Here is a 24999-nt window from a genome sequence, read left to right on the forward strand (position 1 = left end):
ATAAACAATTTCTCTTAAAATCTTACTTTAAACCTAACCTTAACCACACTACAAACCTTATGTATAACCCTTAAATTAAATTAAGACCAAAAAGCAACAAAAGAAAGTATGCATTTTTACTATACATCCAATTTTGACTTTGTGGCTGTAGTAACTCGTGACAACCGTGTAGAACGTGTTCGCCATAATAAACCCCGAACAAGGCTGTGCTAAAACAAGTGATAAGGTGGCTGTGCGAAGCTGCAGTTTGTATTGTTTTTAACAATACAGGTCTAGCTAGCAAGTGTATGTCGGGATTTTAAAAAGTATTTTTTTTGTGGAAGGAATAAGGAAAGCGAGGGAAAATTGAGCATACCAAGGTACGCATTCGCATAACATGCTAATAATGTTTTCGCTAGCTAGCTAGCGTTAGTTAGCCAACAATGCTGTCTCGCACATTAATAACTGTCTACTCTGGGCGGTCTTGTAGCTAGCTCGTGTGCACAATCAATGCAAACAGCTGTTTCTGAACACTGAACTAAGTGTAACTTAGCTTCAACAGATTTTCCAACGTTGTAACTCTATATAGCGAATATCCGTAGTTAGCTATCTAGCTGGTACATTTAGCTAAACGGGGTATTTCACACCTGCAGAGTTTATCTAAGAAATAAGTTAGCTATCGAGGTACCGATGACTGTGTTTTGTCATCCTGGTGTACAGTAGCTAGCTAACGTTTAGCTATATATTCCAGAGACAGTAACGGTAGCAAGCTGACGTTATTAATAGGCTAACTAGTAGCTACTACACAGTAACGTTAGATAGCTAAAGCTATTGGATGGTTTCTAGCATCATGACCAAATCACCTGTTGACCGTTGGAGTCTCTAGGGACCTATGCAGCTGTCTCACTGGATCTGTTCTGAACTGAAGCCCAAAGAAAAGTCCCATTTGAGTCACTGGTTGCAACTGGAGAGGAAGTCGTGGTTTGTGTTTGTGAGCATAGATAGATCATGCATGAAATATATTTTATTTCAGGAGCAGGCCAAATAAGTAAGCTAGTGTTAGTGACTATCACTATCCGTCAGTTGCCTGTCATTGTAAATGTTGATATGGGCTAGATTGTTTTCCTACCACTTTTCTGTCAACATTCAATGCTTCCATCTTGCTTGCACCAATCCAGTGTTTTGCACATTCTTTCATCATGTGTATTAGGCCACACCATGGCGTCGGCATCTGCCAGCGTGGATTCCAAGGCAGAGCTGACTGCTCTGCTGGAGCATTGGTTGGAGAAGTGGGAGGGGGAGCAGCAGGCTAGCACACCAGACCTGGTTAACATCCTCACCAAGTGAGTGTCTGTGTAATAGAGGAGGATAATGTTTTGTAACACCAGTGGATATTATGGGAAGTTTCAACAACAACAAAAATGCACTTACTTTATTCAGAGCACATTACTTGCAGGGATGGATGGAAGTTTGTTTTAAAGTCTCTGGACATTTAGGAATATGTTGTCTATTTTGAATATATCATGGGTTTTATTTTCCTCTCAGGATCTCAGAGCTGGTGGAGAGGGAGACTGAGGAATATCACAAAGCTGATCCTGATCCTTTTGATGACAGGCACCCTGGTAAGATGTTTTATTTATGTTGTGTGTAGTCATAGCTATATAATTAACTATAGTTAGCAAAAGTGACAGTTGTTGACATTTTGTTGATTCTTAATTCTCCCCACCTTTTGCCACTTAGGGAGAGCTGATCCAGAATGCGTCTTGGGTCACCTGCTTAAGATCCTGTTCAAAGATGATGATTTCATGAATGCGGTAAGAATGGAAAACAATTATACTTACTTAGTATTATTTGTAAATTGATGATCTGGTGAGTGCATGCTATTTCAACTCCTGACTTTTTCCAGCTGGTGAATAGCTATGTGATGACCAGCAGAGAGCTCACCCTTAACACAGCAGCCTGTCGTTTGCTGCAGAACATCATGCCTGGGTTGGAGACCGCTGTGGTCTTTCAGGAGAAGGTACGCTACAACCTGCTTCTGTGGAGATGCACTTAAACATCTTTATAGATTTAGTTAGCTAGAATATGCAACTTGTTCAATAATCATGATGTTGTGTTTGTGACAGGAGGGCATAGTGGAGAGGCTGTTTAAATGGGCCCAGGAGGCTGAGCAACCCCTGATGATCTATGCTACGGGCCTGCTGGCTGGAGCCATGGAGAACCAGGACATCGCTGCCAACTACAGGGAGGAGAACTCAGTCCTGGTCAGTGCCCAAACCCTATTATGAGGTGTTTTTATTAAGCCCCTGAGAAGGTTTAACTTCTTATGGCTGAGATCCCGTTAACGGGATCGACATGACAACAGCCAGTGAAAGTGCAGGGCGCCAAATTCAAACAACAGAAATCTCATAATTAAAATTCCTCAAACATACAAGTATTTTACACCATTTTAAAGATTAACTTGTTGTAAATCCAGCCACAGGGTCCGATTTCAAAAAGGCTTTACGACGAAAGCACACCAAACGATTGTTAGGTCAGTACCTAGTCACAGAAAAACACAGCCATTTTTCCAGCCAAAGAGTTGAGTCACAAAAAGCAGAAATGGAGATAAAATTAATCACTAACCTTTGATGAGCTTCATCAGATGACAGTCATAGGGCTTCATGTTACACAATACATGTAGGTTTTGTTCGATTAAGTTCATATTTATATCCAAAAATCTTAGTTTACATTGGCGCGTTATGTTCAGTAATGTTTTGCCTCCAAAACATCCGGTGATCTTGCAGAGAGCCACATTAATTTATAGAAATACTCATAATAAACATTGATAAAAGATACAAGTATTATACATGGAACTTTACATACATTTCTCCTTAATGCAACCGCTGTGTCAGATTTTCAAAAACTTTACGGAAAAAGCACACCATGCTATAATCTGAGTACAGCGCTCAGAGCCCAAACAAGCCATACAGATATTCGCCATGTTGTGGAGTCAACAGAAGCCAGAATTAGTATTATAAATATTCACTTACCTTTGATCTTCATCAGAATGCACTCCCAGGAATCCCAGTTCCACAATAAATGTTTGTTTTGTTCGATAACGTCCATAATTTGTCCAAATACCTCCTTTTTGTTCGCGCGTTTAGTACAGTAATCCAAATGCGCAGGCACTAGGTCCTGACAAAGTTTTAAAAATTCCATTACAGTTCGTAGAAACATGTCAAAAGATGTATAGAATCAATCTTTAGGATGTTTTTAACATAAATCTTCAATAATGTTTCAACTGGAGAATTCCTTTGTCTTCAGAAATGCGATGGAACGCAGGTTGCTCTCACGGGAGTGCGCGTGGTCAGCTCATGCCAGACACCTGACTCAAAGCTCTCCTTCCCTCATTCTTCACAGTAGAAGCATCAAACAAGGTTCTAAAGACTCTTGACATCTAGTGGAAGCCTTAGGAAGTGCAATATGACCCCAAAGACACTGTATATTGGATAGGCAAATCTACAAACCTCAGATTTCCTACTTCCTGGTTTTATTTTTTTCTCGGGTTTTTGCCAGCCATATGAGTTCTGTTATACTCACAGACATCATTCAAACAGTTTTAGAAACTTCAGTGTTTTCTAAACAAATCTACTAATAATATGAATATCTTAGCTTCTGGGACTGAGTAGCAGGCAGTTTACTCTGTGCACCTCCTTATTCATCCAAGCTACTCAATACTGCCCCCAGCCATAAGAAGTTAACAACATGAATGTAAGATCTTGTATAAATACTGCAATGTGGGTTCAATTTAATTTTACCATGTGTTGCCACATGTGGGCGCCATGGTGTCCATCAGTATCTGTGAAGGACGCTATGCATCTCTCTCTCGCTCTCTCAGGTGCCTCTAATGCTGCAGCGGCTACGTGAGCTGCAGGCCAAGGACACTGAGAACAGGAAGGAGTTTAAACGGCCCAGTCCCAGGAAGGCCCTGGGGGAACCTCTCCTTCCTCTGGATGAGGAGACTGTCGACGGAGGTTTTGAGGACACCCCGTTCTCCTCTGGGAATAACAGCACGGAGAGGGTGGAGAAGGGACCAGAGGAGGACAGAGAGGAGAACCCCTTCCCCCCAGGGAATAACAGAACAGAGAAGGGACCAGAGGAGGACATAGAGGAGAACCCCTTCCCCAGCAATGAGGTTGACAACTCTTCCCACAAGACCAGCAGCTGCACCAGCTCGTCCATCAAAGGCCAGATGAAACCCGTGTCTGCCCCGCAGTCTCTGTCCCACCGGGACTTCCTAGACAGCAGGGCGGAGGGCAGCAGTCACCTCAAGAGGAGGGCGGAGAGGGAGAATGGACGGAAGGTAAAACAGAAGCTGAACTTCTCCCTGCCGGAGCCGGAGAGGAACTTCAGCGAGCTGTCCAACAGCAGCTGGTCTGAGATGAGCCCCTGGGTGATTGGGAACAACTATCACCTTTACCCTCTGACCCCGGAGATGGAGCAGAGGCTCATCCTACAGTACCTCACCCCTCTGGGGGAGTACCAGGAGGTTAGTGTCTGCTACATAAACCTACCAGCAGATGTCAGTCTTGTCAAACTCTATTATAAGAGCTAGTACTGTACTCGTTGAAGACATTATGCCATAAATAACTGTAGACTGCTAGACAGACGAGTAGTACTCTGCATAACTGATTCATTTCTCTGTATTATTTTCTGTCTTTCAGCTGTTGGCTGTCTTCATGCAGATGGGAGCCTGTGAGCTGCTCATACATTACATGGACCTGAAGCAGACCAACGATGTACAGCTCACCTTTGAGGCTCTCAAGGTAACCTTGCTACAACTAGGGCTGTTGCGGTGACCGTATTACCGGCGGTCACGAGTCACGAAGGCAGCCAATTTCCACGTGACCATTTGTCACGCTAATTAGGCTTTTCCAAGCTCAGATGCTGCTGGTCATTAGTAGCCTACCAAACGTGATAACTGCCTGGTACTCAGCACTATATTGTCCCTCTAATCACTCTGACATTAATGCAAATGTTATTGAAAATCGAATCAAACACTTCATGAGAGCCCATGAGCTAATGTTGCACAACATTTCTATAGGCTATGCAATTGCATGAGAAAACAGAGTGATCCTCTTTTTAAGAGGCCATCACATCAGCTTTCTATAGGCTAGGCCTACTATATTTATTTCTCAACTTTCCTAATATTAAGCACATTGCTCAACCATACAACAGGAGTATAGCTTTAACTGGCTGGCATGAAAATTAATCACTGGAAAAGCATCCTCCATTCTCTATTTAAGTGCATAGATTACATGTATGTTTTCCTCTGGCCATTTTTCAAGACAGTTGCGTGATAATGGTCCATTCTAAATCAATATAAATTTCACGCATACAGTACCAATCAAAGTTTTGGACACACCTACTCATTCCAGGGTTTTTCTTTATCTTTACTATTTTTACATTATAGAATAATAGTGAAGACATCAAAACTATGAAATAACACCTGGAATCATGTAGTAACCAAAAGTGTTAAACAAATCAAAATATATTTGAGATTCTTCAAAGTAGCCACCCTTTTCCTTGACAGCTTTGCAGTCTCTTGGCATTCTCTCAACCAGCTTCATGATGTAGTCACCTGGAATGCATTTCAATTAACCTGTTTGGGATATGGGGCAGCATTTTCACGTTCGGATGAGAACCGTGCCCAGAGTAAACTTCCTGCTACTCAGGCACAGAAGCTAATATATGCATATTATTAGTAGATTTGGATAGAAAACATTCTGAAGTTTCTAAAACTGTTTGAATGATGTCTGTGAGTATAACAGAACTCATATGGCAGGCGAAAACCTGAGAAAAATCCAACCAGGAAGTGGGAAATCTGAGGTTTGTAGTTTTTCAACTCATTGCCTTTCTAATATACAGTGTAAATGGGGTCATATTGCACTTCCTAAGGATTCCACTAGATGTCAACAGTCTTTAGAACCTTGTTTGAGGCTTCTACTGTGAAGGGGGAGAGAATGAGAGCTGTTTCAACCAGGTGTCTGGCAGAATGCCATGAGCTGGTCACGCGTGTGTCCGTGAGAGCGACCTGCGTTCCGTTGCATTTCTAAAGACAAAGGAATTGTCCGGTTGCAACATTATTGAAGATTTATGTTAAAAACATCCTAAAGATTGATTCTATACATCGTTTGACATGTTTTTACGAACTGTAATATAACTTTTTGGACTTTTCGTCTGAACTTTCGCCTGGACTTGCCCGCGCCTCGTGAGTTTGGATTTGTGAACTAAACGCGCTAACAAAAATGAGGTATTTTGACATAAACTATGGACTTTATCGAACAAAACAAAAATGTATTGTGGAACTGGGATTCCTGGGAGTGCATTCTGATGAAGATCAAAGGTAAGTGAATATTTATAATGCTCTTTCTGATTTCTGTTGACTCCACAACATGGCGGATATCTGTATGGCTTGTTTTTGTGTCTGAGCGCCGTACTCAGATTATTGCATGGTGTGCTTTTTTCATAAAACTTTTTTGAAATCTGACACAGCGGTTGCATTAAGGAGAAGTATATCTTTAATTCTGTGCATAACACTTGTATCTTTTATCAAAGTTTATGATGAGTATTTCTGTAAATTGATGTGGCTCTCTGCAAATTCGCCGGATGTTTTCGAGGCACAACATTACTGAACATAACGTGCCAATGTAAACTGAGATTTTTGGATATAAATATGAACTTAATCGAACAAAACATACATGTATTGTATAACATGAAGTCCTATTAGTGCCATCTGATGAAGATCATCAAAGGTTAGTGATTCATTTTATCTCTTTCTGCTTTTTGTGACTCCTCTCTTTGGCTGGAAAATGGCTGTATTTTTGTGACTAGGCTCTGACCTAACATAATTATATGGGTGTGCTTTCGCTGTAAAGACTTTTTGAAATCTGACACGATGGGTAGATTAACAAGAAGTAAAGCTTTAATTTGGTGTATTGCACAAAAATATATATTTGAATTTCACGCTCTGCCTTTTCAGCGGATGTTGTCGCCGTAAGAAGTTAACAGGTGTGCCTTGTTAATTTGTGGAATTTCAGTTGTGTTGTGACATGGTAGGGGTGGTATACAGAAGATGGCCCTATTTGGTAAAGGAACAAGTTCTTAATATGGCAAGAACTCCTCAAATAAGCGAAATGACTGTCCATCATTTCTTTAAGACATGAAGGCCAGTTAATCTGGAACATTTTGAAGAACTTTTAAAGTTTCTTCAAGTGCAGTCACAAAAACTTTCAAGCGCTATGATGAAACTGGCTTTCATGAGGACCGCCACAGGAAAGGAAGACCCAGAGTTACCTCTGCTGCAGAGGATAAGTTCATTAGAGTTAACTGCACCTCAGATTGCAGCCCAAATAAATGCTTCACAGAGTTCAAGTAACAGACACATCTCAACATCAACTTTTCAGAGGAGACTGCGTGAAATCAGGCCTTCATGGTCGAATTGCTGCAAAGAAACCACTACTAATGGGCACCAATAAGAAGAGACTTGCTTAGGCCAAGAAACACGAACAATGGACTTTAGACCAGTGGAAATCTGTCCTTTGGTCTGATGAGTACAAATGTGAGATTTTTGGTTCCAACCGCCGTGCCTTTGTGGCCTCCACAATCACCTCAACCAAATTGAGATGGTTTGGGATGAGTTGGACCGCAGAGTGAAGGAAAAGCAGAAAAGTGCTCAGCATATGTGGGAACTTCTTCAACACTGTTGTAAAAGCATTACAGGTGAAGCTGGTTGAGAGAATACCAAGAGTGTGCAAAGGTGTCATCAAGGCAAAGGGTGACTACTTTGAAGAATCTCAAATATATAAAACATATTTTGATTTGTTAAATTTTTTGGGGCTGCTACATGATTCCACGTTTCATAGTTTTGATGTCTTCTATTATTCTACAATGTAAAAATAAAGAAAAACCCATGAATGAATAGGTGTGTACAAACTTTTGACTGATATTGTATATTTTTTTGTAATGACATGATGAAATCATGAATAGTCTGATGGGTTGTGAATTATATATTATCACTTGTGAATGATGCCCAGCATAGTCGCACACCTCATGTAACCTAGCCCAAAGGCCTATATGTTATAATAAGGTTTGTATCACAACTAAAGTGGCCAAATAACTTCTTAAATTAAGCACATTCATCTGCTTTACAAGGGGTTTAGAGCTTAACTGGCATACATAAGCAACGTGTGAGTTTCAGTAACACTGAAACATGCATGAGAGCATCAGCTGTTCCGGACGACTGTGATCATGCTCTCCGTAGCCGATGTGAGTAAGACGGATTACCAGGGCGTGTACTCAGAGCATGCGCTGGCCAAGTGTCTACACTGACATTTTCAACCTGTCCCTGACTGATTCTGTAATACCAACATGTTTCAAGCAGACCACCATAGTCCCTGTGCCTAAGAACACCAAGGGAACATGCCTAAATGACTACTGTCATGAAGTGCTTTGAAAGGCTGGTCATGGCTCACATCAACACCATTATCCCAGAAACCCTAGACCCACTCCTATTTGCAAACTGCCCAAACAGATCCACAGATGATGCAATCTCCTAATGCACTCAACATAGGCATTCCTTTTGTCTAGGTGGGAAAGGACAATGTGAGAATGCTATTCATTGACTTACAGCTCAGTGTTCAACACCATAGTGCCCTCAAAGCTCATCACGAAGCACCTAAACACCTCCCTCTGCAATTGGATCCTGGACTTCCTGACGGGCCGCCACCAGGTGGTAAGGGTAGGTAACAACATATCCGCCACGCTGATCATCAACACAGGGGCCCCTCAGTGGTGCGTACTCAGTCCCCTCCTGTTCTCCCTGTTCACTCATTACTGCATGGCCAGGAACAACTCCAACACCATCAAGTTTGCTGACGACACAACAGTGGTAGGCCTGGTCACTGACAACGATGAGACAGCCTATAGGCGGGAGTTCAGAGACCTGGCCGTGAGGTGCCAGGACAACAATCTCTCCCTCAACGTGATCAAGACAAAGATGATTGTGGACTACAGGACAAGGAGGACCGAGCACGCCCCCATTCTCATCGACAGGGCTGTAGTGGAGCAGGTTGAGAGCTTCAAGTTCCTTGGTGTCCACTTCACCAACAAACTATCATGGTCCAAACACACCAGGTTTTGTCGTGCCCTCTTCACGACCGTCTTATTCCCCCTCAGGAGACTGAAAAGATTTGGCATGGGTTCTCAGATCCTCAAAAGGTTCTACAGCTGTACCATCTAGAGCATCTTGACTGGTTGCATGTGTTGAACACTGCCGGGTATGGCAACTGCCTGGCCTCCGACCGCAAGGCACTACAAGTTTCCTGCCATCCAGGACCTCTATACCAGGCGGTGTCAGAGGTAGGCCCTAAAAATTGTCAGAGTCCAGCCACCCTAGCCATAGACTGTTCTCTCTGCTACCGCACGGCAAGCGGTACTGGAGCGCTAAGTCAAGGTCCAAAAGGCGTCTCAACAGCTTCTACCCAGAAGGCATAAGACTCCTGGACAGCTATTCAAAGGGCTTCCCAGACCCCTCTTTTACGCTGCTGCTACTCTGTTTATTATCTATGCATAGTCACTTTAACTCTACCTACATGTACATATTACCTCTAACCGGTGCCGGTACCCCCTGTATATAGCCTCGGTATATATATATATATTTTTTTTTACTGCTGCGGTTTAATTGTTACTTTTTATTTAATCTTTTTTACTTAAATTTTTTTCTTAACTCTGTTGTTGGGGCTTGTAAGCATTTCACTGTAAAGTCAACACTATTATCAACACCAATAACTGTTGTATTCGGTGCATGTGACAAATAAAAGTAGATTTTTATTTCAAGTTTTGGGAAGATAATATTCACCATAAATTCACTTCTATAATAAAGCATTACATGGATAATCGCATTTGCGGTCACTTTTGATTATGGTCTTTCCAGCTAATGGAAGAGTCCAGTTTATGGCCTACTGCCATGTGCGCATTGCTGCGAAGAAATAGCCTAATAGTTTAACATTTTACGCTAAACGTTCTAATCTGTTGTCAGCCACATTGTGTAAATGTTTTTTTGATGCTAGTGGTTGTTTTAATTTGGGATCTATTGCGTCCCACAACTGTCCCAGACTATTTGGAATATTTATTTATCGCACAGAATAGAACAAGTCGACTTTTGTGCTATGTGGGATAGATTGCTTTTGCTGTTTGTTAGGCCTACTGATCTTGTTGGCTGACGAGAAGTACATGTGGACCGTAACTTTAAATCTTCAATATGCACCTCGGAATTGGAGAAGGACATTCGCAGTTGTGTCCCGGATGTGTCGGTCTTCGCTTGTAGTCTGAGAAAGACCTTGATCACGTGATAGAGTGCGCAGCTCTCAGGGAGAAGGCATGGATTTTTTTAGGGTGAATTACAGCCAGAAAGGGAATGCCACCGTGAAATTCGAGGCATTATCAAGTTCTTGTCAAATTGTAAATGAGAGACTAATGAATATTGTACAGCCTGCGCAAAAAAAACAAAGCAGAGCAAATGCCTTTTCAAGCAACTTTTTTCAAATCATCATTAGTTGCATCATGCAGCCTTAAAATCAATTAAAAATCAAAACATATAGCCCAACGTTTGTAGAACAACTAAAGTTACATTAATAACTCTAAATTAAGCAGATAGGAGTACCTATTTCTTTGTTAACCACAGAATGTGCACACTCCTTCAAATTGTTTGCTGAAATATTTCTGTTTTATTCTGCTTTGTTCAATTGTATTCTTTATGCTATAAAATAATGCCATGGAATTCTAAGCAAATCTTGTCTGCTAAATTAACTAGTAGCCAGATCAGGATCTAACATAAGTACAACTCAAAGTATGCTATTCTGTTCTTCTGAAATAGATTACATTTTCTTCATGTCATGCTTCTTTAGACCTGTCTAAAATAAATAATGAATTTATTTTGAAGGTGCAGGCTGTATAACATGGATTTATTAGACTTTCTATAATGTAGCTGTGCAGTTGAAGTTGGAAGTTTACATACACTTAGGTTGGAGTCATTAACTCGTTTTTTAACCACTCCACAAATTTCTTGTTCATAAACTATAGTTTTGGCAAGTCGGTTAGGACATCTACTTTGTGCATGACACAAGAAATGTTGCCAACAATTCTTTGCAGAGATTATTTCACTTATAATTCACTATCACAATTCCAGTGGGTCAGAAGGTTTACATACACTAAGTTGACTGTGCCTTTAAAGAGCTTGGTAAATTCCAGAAAATGATGTCATGGCTTCAGAAGCTTCTGATTAGGCTAATTGACATCATTTGAATCAATTGAAGGTGTACCTGTGGATGTATTTCAAGGCCTACCTTCAAACTCAGCGCCTCTTTGCTTGGCGTCATGGGATAATCAAAAGAAATCAGCCAAGACCTCAGAAGAAAAATGGTAGACCTCCACAAGGCTGGTTCATCCTTGGGAGCAATTTCCAAATGCCTGAAGGTACCACGTTCATCTGTACAAAAATAGTACGCAAGTATAAACACCATGGGACCACGCAGCCGTCATACCGCTCAGGAAGGAGACGCGTTCTGTCTCCTAGAGATGAACGTACTTTGGTGCAAAAAGTGCAAATCAATCCCAGAATAACAGCAAAGGACCTTGTGAAGATGCTGGAGGAAGCAGGTACAAAAGTATCTATATCCACAGTAAAACGAGTTCTATATCAACATAACCTGAGGCCGCTCAGCAAGGAAGCACTGCTCCAAAACCGCCATAAAGCCAGACTACGGTTTGCAACTGCACATGGGGACAAAGATTGTACTTTTGAGAGATATGTCCTCTGGTCTGATGAAACATCGTAATGCTTGGAGGAAAAAGGGGGAGGCTTGCAAGCCGAAGAACACCATTCCAACCGTGAAGCACAGGGTGGCGGCATCATGTTGTGGGGGTGCTTTGCTGCAGGAGGGTTGGGGCACTTAACAAAATAGATGGCATCATGAGGTAGGGCAATTATGTGGATATATTGAAGCAACATCTCAAGACATCAGTCAGGAAGTGAAAGCTTGGTCGCAAGTGGGTCTTCCAAATGGACAATGACCCCAAGCATACTTCCAAAATTGTGGCAAAATGGCTTAAGGACAGCAAAGTCAATGTATTGGAGTGGTCATCACAAAGCCCTGACCTCAATCGTATAGACAATTTGTGGGCAGAACTGAAAAAGCGTGTGCAGGCAAGTAGGCCTGAGAGCCTGACTCAGTTACACCAGCTCTGTCAGGAGGAATGGGCCAACATTCACCCAACTTATTGTGGGAAGCTTGTGGAAGGCTACCCAAAATGTTTGACCCAAGTTAAACAATTTAAAGACAATGCTACCAAGTACTAATTGAGTGCATGTAAACCTCTGACCCACTGGGAATGTGATGAAAGAAATAAAAGTGAAATAAATCCTTCTCTCTACTACTCTGACATTTCACATTCTTACAATAAAGTGGTGATCCTGACCTAAGACAGGGAATTTTTACTAGGATTTAATTTCAGGAATTGTGAAACTGAGTTTTTAAATGTATTTGGCTAAGGTGTATGTAAACTTCCGACTTCAACTGTAGATGTGTGGAAGCCAGGAGATGCTGAATGTTTGTTAATTAACGGTCAATCACCGTGAGACCCAACAGTTATTTGCTTGACAGTCACTGGCTGACGAAATTTCGTGACTGCCACAGCCCTAGCTGTAACTGACTTAGAATGCGTCTCAATTGTTTAAAGAAGAGCATCCCAGCTTTATCCTAGGATTCCCGTTCTCTACCTGTAGTACCTGGCCTCCCTGCTCCTGCATAAGAAGTTTGCAGCCCAGTTTGTGGCCCATGGAGGAGTTCAGAAGCTTCTGGAGATCCCCAAGCCTTCCATGGCTGCCACAGGGGTGTCTCTGTGCCTCTATTACCTGGCCTACAACCAGGATGCCATGGAAAGGGTAGGGGACACAAACACACACCATAAAGATTAACTGTTCCTGTGGTCTGTGGGTGTAACACAGATTTACATTGAAGTAAATTAAGTCAATACAAATTGTGTGTTCACTTCATGTGTTTCTGTTCCCCTTAGGTGTGTATGCTGCCTCACTCCATCCTGTCTGACGTGGTGAGCTACACTCTGTGGCTGTTGGAGTGTTCCCACGCCTCAGGCTGCTGCCACGCCACCATGTTCTTCTCCATCTCCTTCTCCTACCGAGCCGTGCTGGAGCTCTTCGACAGGCAGGACGGCCTCCGACGCCTTGTCAACCTGGTAGGAGGGCCTGTCTGGTTTATTCTTGCTTCTGTTTCCTCTAGCTGTCACTAGGACAGGGTTTTCTAATATTTGTATAAAATACTGTTTTGGTATTTCTGTCTCTAGATCAGTTCTCTGAACATGCTCACTGTTGCAGTGTGTATTACACTGCTGCTTATTGTGTATAATTCTACTGTCTCCAGATAAGTACGTTGGAGATCTTAAACCCTGAAGACCAGGCGGCCCTGCTGAGTGATGATCAGATCTTCTCCAGCAGACAGACAGCCAAGCACACCTGCATGGCCCTGCGCAGGTTCTTCGAGGCCCATCTGGCCATCAAGGTGGAGCAGGTCAAGCAGTCCCTGCAGCGGACTGAGGGGGGCGCTCCCATTCACCCTCAGCCCTACTACAAGGTAGGCGGAACAGGCCGTCCCATTTGAGTTGGGAGATTGAAGTGAATGTGTTCGCTCCAAATTGCCAATTTCTTTCTATAGGGATTTCTAAAGTTCCCTTTCTGAATTGGAATGGAATTGACCCCAACCCCCTGGAACCATCATCACAGATGAACCGTGGTGATGTTTTTCCTTCAGAGGTGCCTCATTGTCTTTCTGTTCCCCAGGCGTGCAGCTACACCCATGAGCAGGTGGTGGAGATGATGGAGTTCCTGATCGAGTACGGACCAGTCAGATTGTACTGGGAGCCAGCTGAGGTCTTCCACAAGCTGTCCTGTGTTCAGCTGCTACTACAGCTCATCTCCATTGCTTGTGACTGGAGGACCTACTATGGCAGGTAAGGACAGATAAGAAATGCAACCTTCCTTCTCTATTGCAAGTACAGATGAGAGGGAGAGTCCTTGTGGGAAGTTGGCAGATCGGCTGTACAGACTTCAGACGACTGCCAAGACGCTTGTTGGGGTTTGTAGAGCAAAACGGAGAACACCATTGTGTTCGTGAGAGTCTCATCTTTCCATAAACATAATAGTTTGTAGGCCAAACTGTTCGGATGCTACAAATGTTTTAGTGAGAATATAATTTGCTATTATTGTATTTAATTTGCCTTAAAGTGGCAATATGTAACTTTTTGGGCGACCTGACCGAATGTCTAGATCTCATTCTACTTGAAAGCAAGTCTTAAGAAGCGGTAGATCTGTTCATGTGCTCTATTTCCATGCTTCCCATTTTTGCGTGTTTTTTTACTTTCGTTTTTTATACCAGTTTCAAACAGCTGAAACAATATTTATGGTTATGGAAAATGTATTTCACAGTGGTTTAGATGGTACAATGATTCTCTACACTATACTAGCTTATTTTGTCACATAAACTGAAATTAGGCGAACTGTTATAGTTTTAGCAACCAGGAAATGCCAGAGTGATTTCTGGATAGTGCAACTTCAATTTTGCTGGACCCCAGGAAGAGTAGCTGCTGCAAAACTAACCAGTGCCTTATGGTTATCCATAATTAAAATACTCTGCTTTATATTAAAATACATCTCTATTCATTAAGGAGAACATTTGTTTATATCTTTTCACAATTTAAGTGAATACCCGAGTAATACTGTGTGACTAATTCCCTCCGTTTCCGTGTTGTCCCCTAGGAGTGACACAGTGCGTTATGCCCTGGACATACTGAGCATCCTGACGGTGATCCCTAAGACCCAGCTGCTGATGGCTGAGTCTGTGGCTGTGCCAGATGGGGAGGGGGGTAACGCAGTCTCCACCGTGGGTACGTTACCTGTCCTGCCATGGCGTTCTATTGACACCTCCTTATCTATCCAGCAGACCAGGACTGTTTGCTTTGGGGTTTAATCTTAATGTTCAGTTGTTCCTCAGGTATGAGTGTAGTCCTGTTGGTGGCGGAGGGAGAGGTGTTTGTGAACGACGCCGAGATCCAGAAGTCTGCTCTGCAGGTGGTCATCAACTGTGTGTGCGCTCCGGACAAACGCATGTCCAGCATCGGCAAGTTCATCTCGGGCACTCCTCGTAGACGCCTGCCCCAGACCACCAAGAGCAGTGAGAGCGTGCTCAGCAAGATGTGGAACGTGGTGCAGTCCAACAACGGCATCAAGGTGAGAAAAGATTAACTTCAGAACTGTCTATTGATAGATATTACACTGGTATGTTGTTGGGTGCTACTGGTCTCTGATTTCTCTCTATTTATTAATGGTTTGGGTTACATTTATGATTTCTCAATACTGTTATTATGCACTCGTAACCATAGCTAGTTCTTCTGCCATCTCCCTGTAGGTGCTCCTGTCCCTGCTGACGGTGAAGATGCCCATCACAGATGCAGATCAAATCCGTGCCCTGGCCTGTAAGGCTCTGGTGGGTCTGTCCCGCTCCAGCTCAGTCAGACAGATTATCAGCAAGCTGCCTCTCTTCAGCAGTGGACACATCCAGCAGCTCATGAAGGAGCCTGTGCTCCAAGACAAACGCAGCGAACACGTCAAGTTCTGTAAGTTTGCGGCAGAGCTCATCAAGCGAGTGTCTGGTAAACCCCTCATGATAGGGACGGATGTCTCCCTGGCCTGGCTGCAGAGGGCTAATGTGGTGGCCCAGTCCAGGATCTCCTTCCCTGAGAAGGAGCTACTGCTGTTGATCCGGAACCACCTGGTGGCCAAAGGCCTGCATGACACGGCCACCACACTCACCAAGGAGGCCGACCTCCCCATGGCCATCCTCCCCCACCCATCTTCCTCAGCTTTACTTCCTGTCGTTGTTCCCCCTCCTCCTGCCTCTCCTGCCCCTGCCCTCCCCAGGACCCCTCGGCTGGCCAATGGGGTTGCAGCGCGGTTGGCGAGCCACGGCTCTCATCCGTCCATGCCGTTGTCAGTTCAGCCCCGTCCCTCGACATCGCAACTCCTCGCACTCCCTCCGGCCGCCCCTCCCCTGTTGACCCCTCACCAAAGCAACGGTTCTCCCCTAATTGGTCGGATCGTGTTCACGCGAGAGCGCCCATCGCCGTGCCCCGTGCCTGCCAGTTGTAAGAAGCCGCGGGTGCTGAGGCAGAAGTCAGATTACGGTGCCTTCAGCCAGAGTCCAGCCATGAAGAAACAGCTGGACAGACACCTGCCCTCTCCCCCTGCCCTGGACAGCATCATCACAGAGTACCTGAGGGAGCAGCACGCGCGCTGCAAGAACCCTGTCACCACCTGCCCCCCTTTCTCCCTCTTCACCCCCCACCAGTGCCCCGAACCCAAGCAGAGGCGCCAGGCCCCAACCAACTTCACCTCCCGAAACACACGCAGGGTCGTCTACCCCAAGTATGGAGGGGTGGACGGGGGCTGCTTCGACAGACACCTCATCTTTAGCAGGTATGGTTGGTTCCTAATACACTGGGGACTCAAAGTCCTCGTCATTGTCTTTTAAATGGGTTTTTAGATTGACTTCTCTGGGTAACATGTTCCCCTTTCCCCCCAAGTTTTTCTGGGTAACATGTTCCCCTTTCCCCCCAAGTTTTTCTGGGTAACATGTTCCCCTTTCCCCCCAAGTTTTTCTGGGTAACATGTTCCCCTTTCCCCCCAAGTTTTTCTGGGTAACATGTTCCCCTTTCCCCCCAAGTTTTTCTGGGTAACATGTTCCCCTTTCCCCCCAAGTTTTTCTGGGTAACATGTTCCCCTTTCCCCCCAAGTTTTTCTGGGTAACATGTTCCCCTTTCCCCCCAAGTTTTTCTGGGTAACATGTTCCCCTTTCCCCCCAAGTTTTTCTGGGTAACATGTTCCCCTTTCCCCCCAAGTTTTTCTGGGTAACATGTTCCCCTTTCCCCCCAAGTTTTTCTGGGTAACATGTTCCCCTTTCCCCCCAAGTTTTTCTGGGTAACATGTTCCCCTTTCCCCCCAAGTTTTTCTGGGTAACATGTTCCCCTTTCCCCCCAAGTTTTTCTGGGTAACATGTTCCCCTTTCCCCCAGGTTTCTCTGGATAACATGTTCCCCTTTCCCCCAGGTTTCTCTGGACAACATGTTCCCCTTTCCCCCAGGTTTCTCTGGATAACATGTTCCCCTTTCCCCCAGGTTTCGTCCCATGTCTGTGTTCAGGGAGGCAGATGAGGATGAGAGTGGGTTCATGTGTTGTGCCTTCTCTGCCCGTGAGCGGTTCCTGATGCTGGGGACGTGTACGGGCCAGCTCAAACTCTACAATGTGTTCACAGGCCAGGAGGAGGCGAGCTACAGCTGCCACAGCTCTGCCATCACACACCTAGAGCCATCACGGGTTAGTGGGGACATTTACAAATCTACATGTCTTGTGGATATCTAAAACATGAGTTTTTTTGTGAAACTTTTATTGTCTTTTTTGTCATCAGGATGGCTCTCTGTTGTTGACGTCGGCATCATGGAGTTATCCTCTGTCTGCACTGTGGGGCATGAAGTCGGTGTTCATCATGAAGTAAGTGTGACACAGGAGACTGACCATGTCAGATCAATACAGTTGGTTATTTCTTCAAATGGGGATGACTGCTTTACCCATTCCATTTCTATGGTTAATTCTACTGGTTGTGTGTCTATGGTGCTCCCTGCCCAATGCTCCAGCTGCTCAGTGCCAGCAGAGCATGGAACTGCTGAAAGAGGCTGACACATTCGTTAATTATACACACTAACTGAACTGACTTAGTAGGGCTGGGAATTGCCAGGGACCTCGCAATACAATACTCTCACGATACTTAGGTGCTTATACGATATGAATTGCGACTCTCACCATTCAATACTGTAATATTTATTGCGATTTGATGTTCCGAACACTGCTCACTATGTCTGCTGCAGAGAGACGAGAGAACATGAGGAAATTAGTTTTGATCAATCATGGAAATAAAATAACTGAAAACATGTCTCACTATTTAAGAAGATGGCCAACAAGCTATAGGATGAAAAATACTGGAGGGTTAGCGCAGGTACAGCCCTCTAGCGCTAGCTAACAAGTTACAAATAAAAAAATAATACTTTGAGTCAAAGTATCAATATAGTATTGCAATATGTTACTTTCTATTTTTTATCACTATGTCTTAGGGCTGGAATATTCACTTCATACAATACACAGTGTAGTGGGGCTTCCTTCTGCCCTCAGTTTAACCAAAGCAACATTGGTGCATCATTACTTAACCTAAATGGCTTATTCTGTATGAGCTGAAGTCAGAGGTTGTAAGGAATATTTTCTATTTATCTCTATTTATTCTTCTTTCCAGGCATTCCTTCTTAGATGATCATTATGTGGAGTTCAGCAAACTCTCACAAGACCGAGTTATTGGCACAAAGGAACACATAGCTCACGTAAGTCTTCTTTACAAACATCTAAAGGTTCAACTGAACGACCAGGTACACAAGCTTTGTTTTTTTTTGTCCTGATCACCTGATCTTTGGGTCTCCAGATCTATGACATCCAGACGGGGCAGAAGACCCTGACCCTCAACTACCCGGACCTGGCCAATAACTACAAGAGGAACTGTGCGACCTTTAACCCCACTGATGACCTGGTGCTGAATGACGGCGTACTGTGGGACGTGCGCTCGGCTCGTGCCATCCACAAGTTTGACAAGTTCAACATGAACATCAGTGGAGTGTTCCACCCCAATGGCCTGGAGGTCATCGTCAACACTGAAATTGTATCCGACTCACAGACTGTACAATAGTTATAGTCATATTTGTAGAGTTAATTGGCGGTACTGAGCCTGCATCAGTTTGTCTGATAAGTGGCCTAATGTCAAGATGAGACTGTCCCATGCCATCTGTTGAGTACATCCCAACCCCAGAGGAATTAGGTAGAGTAGTCAATATGCTATATTGATAATGTGACCGTGTGATTCCTTAATGGTTGTGTCAGTGGGACCTGCGGACTTTTCACCTCCTCCACACAGTGCCAGCTCTGGACCAGTGTAGGATCGTCTTCAACAACAACGGCACGGTCATCTACGGAGGTAAGGACTATAGGAAATTAAGTAGTCTACTGTGGTAGGCTGGTCAAATTTCACCTTGTGGTGAAGAGCTAAGACTTTTAGATGTGTGTAGAAAGGTGAATGCTTGTGGGGTTGTGTTTTCACGACGTGTGAAAGGTGCATGTAGATGTGTGTGTTTGATGCCACACGGCCCTGTTGAACCATATGGCCAGGAGGCTGTGCCCTGAGCTAGCAGAGGAGTCTAACCAGCTGGTTCACAGCTACAGCCACTGGGAGGCCATGATGGATCCACCCACATCCACACCATTGTAACAGCTCAGTAGACAGAGACACTGTGAGGCCATGATAGATCCACCCACAGCAGTGGCACTCTAGCAGCAGTACCACTCTTATCATGAAATTTTTCAGGGCCATGTCTTTCAAAGATAATTCGAAAAATCCAAATAACTTCAAAGATCTTCATTGTAAAGGGTTTAAACACCGTTTCCCATGCTTTTTCAACTAAACATAAACAATTAATGAACATGCACTAACAGTTTACAGATGGTAGGCAATTAAGGTCACAATTACGAAAACTTAGGGCACTAAAGAAGCCTTTCTATTGACTCTGGAAAACCACAAAAAGAAAGATGCCCAGGGTCCCTGCTCATCTGCGTGAACATGCCTTAGGCATGCTGCAAGGAGGCATGAGGACTGCAGATGTGACCAGGGCAATACATTGCAATGTCCGTACTGAGAGACACTTAAGACAGCGCTACAGGGAGACAGGACGGACAGCTGATCGTCCTCGCAGTGGCAGACCACGTGTAACAACACCTGCACAGGATCGGTACATCCGAACATCACACCTGCGGGACAGGTACAGGATGGCAACAACAACTGTCCGAGTTACATCAGGAACGCAAAAGGCTGAGAGAGGCTGGACTGAGGGCTTGTAGGCCTGTTGTAAGGCAGGTCCTCACCAGACATCACCAGACAACAACGTCGCCTATGGGCACAAACCCACCGTCGCTAGACCAAATAGGACTGGCAAAAGTGCTCTTCACTGACGAGTCGCGGTTTTGTCTCACCAGGGGTGATGGTCGGATTCGCGTTTATCGTCGAAGGAATGAGCGTTACATCGAGGCCTGTACTCTGGAGCGGGATCGATGTGGAGGGTCTGTCATGGTCTGGGGCGGTGTCTCACAGCATCATTGGACTGAGCTTGTTGTCATTGCAGGCAATCTCAATGCTGTGTGTTACAGGGAAGGCATCCTCCTCCCTCATGGTACCCTTCTTGCAGGCTCATCCTGACATGAACCTCCAGCATGACAATGCCACCAGCCATACTGCTCTTTCTGTGCGTGATTTCCTGCAAGACAGGAATGTCAGTGTTCTGCCATGGCCAGCGAAGAGCCCGGATCTCAATCCCATTGAGCACGTCTGGGACCTGTTGGATCGGAGGGTGAGAGCTAGGGCCATTCCCCCCAGAAATGTCCAGGAACTTGCAGGTGCCTTGGTGGAAGAGTGGGGTAACATCTCACAGCAAGAACTGGCAAATCTGGTACAGTCCATGAGGGGATACACTGCAGTACTTAATGCAGCTGGTGGCCACACCAGATACTGACTGTTACACATTATTCCATTTCTGTTAGTCACTGGAACTTGTTCAGTTTATGTCTGTTGTTGAATCTTGTTATGTTCATACAAATATTTACACGTTAAGTTTGCTGAAAAGAAACGCAGTTGACAGTGAGAGGACGTTTCTTTTTTTGCTGAGTTTACTATCGATCTATTCATCCATCCACACCTCTGTTCAGCCAGTATGTGTGCAACTAGCTGATTATTTTGCCATGATGAATCCTCACATTACAGGTACCTGAATTTAACCTTGCCATCCATTTTCAAGGAGGATTTTTCTTTTCTTTCATTGGAATTCCAGTTCACTTGACTCAATAGAAATGGAATTGACCCCAATCCTGTTATCCAAAGCCTTGTGGATACCATGAAGGCTCTGCACATCCACACCACACTGATTTAGTAGCCAGAATAATGGGTCAATGTCTATCAATCTGGCCACCCATTTTCCCTTCTAAATAAAAAATCTAATTTAACTTTATTTGTCACATGCACCGAATACACCAAGTGTAGACCTTACCGTGATATGCTTACTTACAAGCCCTTAAACAACAGTGTAGTTCAAGAAGTGTTCCAAAAATATTTACCAAATAAAGAAATAGATCATCAAAGTTGCACAATAACATAAGAATAACAAGGCTATATACAGGGGTTACCGAGTCAGTGTTAGGGGTTACAGGTTAGTTGAGGTAATTTGTACATGTAGGTAGGGGTGAAGCGACTATAGATAATAGCAGCGAGCAGCCGCAGTGTACAAGCAAATGGGGGGGTTAATGTAATGGTCTGGTGGCCATTTGATTAATTGTTCAGCAGTCTTATGGCTTGTGGGTAGAAGCTGTTAAGGAGCTGTTAAGGAGCCTTTTGGTCCTAGACTTGGCGTTCCGGTACCGCTTGCCGTGCGGTAGCAGAGAAAACACTCTGACTTGGGTGACTGGAGTCGCTGACAATTTTATGAGCTTTCCTCTGACACCGCCTGTTATATAGGTCCTGGGTGGCAGAAAGCTTGGCCCCAGTGATGTACTGGGTCGTACGCACTACCCTCTGTAGCGCCTTACGGTCAGATGCCGAGCAGTTGCCATACCAGGGGGTGATGCAACCGGTCAGGATGCTCTCTGGTACAGCTGTAGAACTTTTTGTGGATCTGGGGACCCATGTCAAATCTTTTCAGTCTCCTGAGGGGGAAAAGGTTTTGTCGTGCCCTCTTCACGACTGTCTTTGTGTGTTTGGACCATGATAGTTGGTTGGTGATGTGGATACCAAGGAACTTAACTCGCGACCCACTCCACTACAGCCCCGTTGATGTTAAAGGGGGCCTGTTTGGCCCGCCTTTTCCTGTAGTCTACGATCAGCTTCCTTTGTACTGATGCAACTGTTACCCTTTGCCTGTAAAAAATAATTGTATCCATCCATACACCTCTATTGCTTTTTCTCTGTTTATGAAGCACAACAGTGTATGTGTTCCAGTTGTGGCATGTAGAGAACCTAACCCTGCTGGGTTGTTTTTGCAGCGATGCTCCAGGCAGATGATGATGATGACATAATGGAGATGCAGACGAAGACTCCCTTTGGCTCCTCCTTCAGGACATTCAACGCCACTGACTACAAACCCATTGGTGAGATGGCTCTAAGACCCACACCATCACCAGAGTTTCAAGCCGTTGCATTTATCAGGAATTGACTATCCAGTTTTATACTGCACGACCCTAAACAACCCAGCCATGAGTCACTAGCAACAATTCCTGACCCACCAACTGGGAAGCAATAGTCTTGGATGTATTTGGTGTCTGTAGCATCTTGCTGTGGAAGTGAATATAATTAATTTTGTTCCGTAAGCGAATAGACTCCATCCAAACAACTTCTTTTTGTATTAACATCTTTAGCTATGGTCAAGTTTGAACTATTGTGACAGGTTTATGTATTACATGACATCAGTGAAACATACCCCCTGTCTTTTCCCTCCCAGCCACCATTGACGTGAAGAGGAATATCTTTGACCTCTGCACGGACACCAAGGACTGCTACCTGGCTGTGATTGAGGTAGGTCTTTTGTCATCTGTAATATAACACAATAAATCTGAACGGGCTTGAATCAAATGTTACACACTGGTAGAATAGTATTGGGAGACCGCCTCTGATACAACAGTTGTATGTTTCTGACTGCTGCGGTTTCCCATCCAGAACCAGGACTCAGTCAACACAGACACGGTGTGCAGACTGTACGAGGTGGGACGCCAGAGACTGGCTGAAGAGGAGGAGGATGAAGACGATCAGGTAAAGAGACACAACAAACCCGCTGCCTTCAAAAAGCACCGCTCTATTATGTTGGTAGATAATTAATCAAATCACCAATCACTAACATTAGAAGATTGGTTGGTTGTGTCAGTCTTTTTTGTTGCAAGGAATACAACCTAAATATAGAAATGTAAGATCTGCGAAGCATGTTACTTACACGGCTGTTCTGGAACACTTGTCCCTATCAGGAGGATGACGATCAAGATGATGACGATGATGATGATGATGATGATGACTCTGATGATGACATGGACACGGACCCTCTGATCGCTGAGCTGGATAACGATAACGGGGAGGATGAGGAAGACGAAGACGGGAACAATGAATTATCTCTCTCCGACGATGAGGTGTCTCGCCTGCTGGAGGGGGATGGAGAGGAGGAGGAGGAGGATGATGATGACTCGGATGACGATGAGGAAGATGGGGACCTTGCCCTGGATAACAGTGAGTAACAGTTGTCAGTTTGTCCTTCAGACATTCACTGATAGGTACAGCATGGGATGCAGGACAGGCAAGGTTGAAGTTGTTGGAAACAGTAAACTAAAACCTGTTGTCATAAGGGCTAGGCTACTTAACACTTTTTAGTAATGACGTAGCCATTTATGTTATTATTCTTGAAAAGCTGTTACTCTACTGCTGTGTGAGGACACTTCCGCTTGAGAGGGATTGACTGAATGAAAGGAAAAGGGAAAAAAAGATGGACCCTCACACTGTCTGGGGCTATGTTGCGGAAGGCATGTCGTTTCTGTATTCTGTCATTTTTCTACCACCACAGCAGTGACCTGTACAGTATTCTGTCCCATTTATCCGCCAGATCTCTAAATGTATCTTTGCTGTCTTTCTGTCAACCCAGCAGACAGCTCTGACAACTCTGACCTTGAGGATGACATCATCCTGTCCCTGAATGAGTGAGGAGCCGTCAGTGTCTGGGACAGAGAAACTAGGACGACGCGTCCAGACTCCTGGAGAGAGCGCTCCATGTGGGTGAACCGTCATAAACAACTGAGACAAGACTATAAGGTACAGTTAGATAAGAGAGAGTTGGGGAGAAAGAAGGATGCGATTTGGGAAGTGAACTGAGAGCGCCAACAGAGCATTGCCAGTTTGGAATTCTGTCCAAGGCCCCCCACCGCCCAGGAGCAAGTCATCCTGGGAGAAGCTGATTGAAGGAGTCAGTGAAGAGCCAGAAGAGAGATCCACCTTTCAAAACATTTCTACAGAAATTGAATTCATGAAAAAATAGAAGATTTGTATATGATATAGTTTTATATTACACTGTGGGCTTGATGAGTGGAAAACAATGTTTGTACAGACACAACAACAACTGAGGTTATAATTTTTTCATTTTGATTTCATTAAAGCTCTTTCAAAAGTTTACCCTTTGATATGGACTATCCTTTATTTTTTAGAATGCTGAATGGCCACCGCTATTTGTATAATTTTTTTTAGATTGGGAAACTGAAGGGCTGTTTTTAGATGGGGAAACTGAATGAAGCTACTTCTGACACTGTGGATTGGTAAGGCAGTGTTGGCTGACTCAAACATCCTGTTCTATACTGCATCAATTCCCATGTGGCCTGCTGAAGACTAAGGTGCTGCATGAGGCTTCCACTAACACACAGTCTATGTGGAGCTAAAGCAGCCATATCCTCAGGTTCATCTCCACTGCACCACCTTCTACTATACAAACGTGACCAACGACCAAGACGCCACACACAATAGTGCTATCAATGACCAACACCACTGGATTTCACTGTCGTCATAGCAACAGATCAAACATGGTGCTCTTGAAAAATGCTGAAAACTGGTATTTTGTTTAGAAACTCCACACATTAGTGAGTGTAAAATGTGGACTACAAATATTGTCAGCACACGATTGGTGTAGTTGTATGTCTACATAATGAGGCCTTCAAGGATGTCTGTCTTTTTCCAAGTATGAATTTGGCTTTGGT

The 24999-nt window shown here is 44.2% G+C and overlaps 1 protein-coding gene across 3 annotated transcripts; it reads left to right on the forward strand.

The window, feature by feature from the left end:
• The first annotated feature begins 3 nt into the window (after window positions 1-3).
• On the forward strand, window positions 4-24424 carry LOC139542881 (DDB1- and CUL4-associated factor 1-like). Of its 3 annotated transcripts, none has more exons than XM_071348823.1 (25): window positions 4-359; window positions 1190-1322; window positions 1525-1601; window positions 1720-1793; window positions 1886-1999; window positions 2106-2243; window positions 3860-4510; window positions 4686-4787; window positions 12806-12964; window positions 13096-13275; window positions 13461-13670; window positions 13877-14046; window positions 14852-14979; window positions 15087-15322; window positions 15501-16567; window positions 17265-17463; window positions 17555-17637; window positions 18431-18515; window positions 18614-18847; window positions 19066-19159; window positions 22264-22368; window positions 22719-22792; window positions 22934-23026; window positions 23236-23491; window positions 23901-24424. In XM_071348823.1, exons 2-25 carry the CDS (start codon window positions 1198-1200, stop codon window positions 23957-23959), a joined length of 4713 nt encoding a protein of 1570 aa, XP_071204924.1. In that variant the 5' UTR covers window positions 4-359; window positions 1190-1197; the 3' UTR covers window positions 23960-24424. The 3 variants fall into 3 exon arrangements, with proteins under 3 accessions (XP_071204924.1, XP_071204926.1, XP_071204925.1); XM_071348825.1 differs by having other exon boundaries at window positions 23904-24424; XM_071348824.1 differs by lacking the exon at window positions 4-359 and adding an exon at window positions 796-970.
• The last annotated feature ends 575 nt before the right edge of the window (window positions 24425-24999 follow it).

Source organism: Salvelinus alpinus, chromosome 17 (genome assembly GCF_045679555.1).
Source record: "Salvelinus alpinus chromosome 17, SLU_Salpinus.1, whole genome shotgun sequence".
In the NCBI taxonomy this organism is placed as follows: Eukaryota; Metazoa; Chordata; class Actinopteri; order Salmoniformes; family Salmonidae; genus Salvelinus; species Salvelinus alpinus.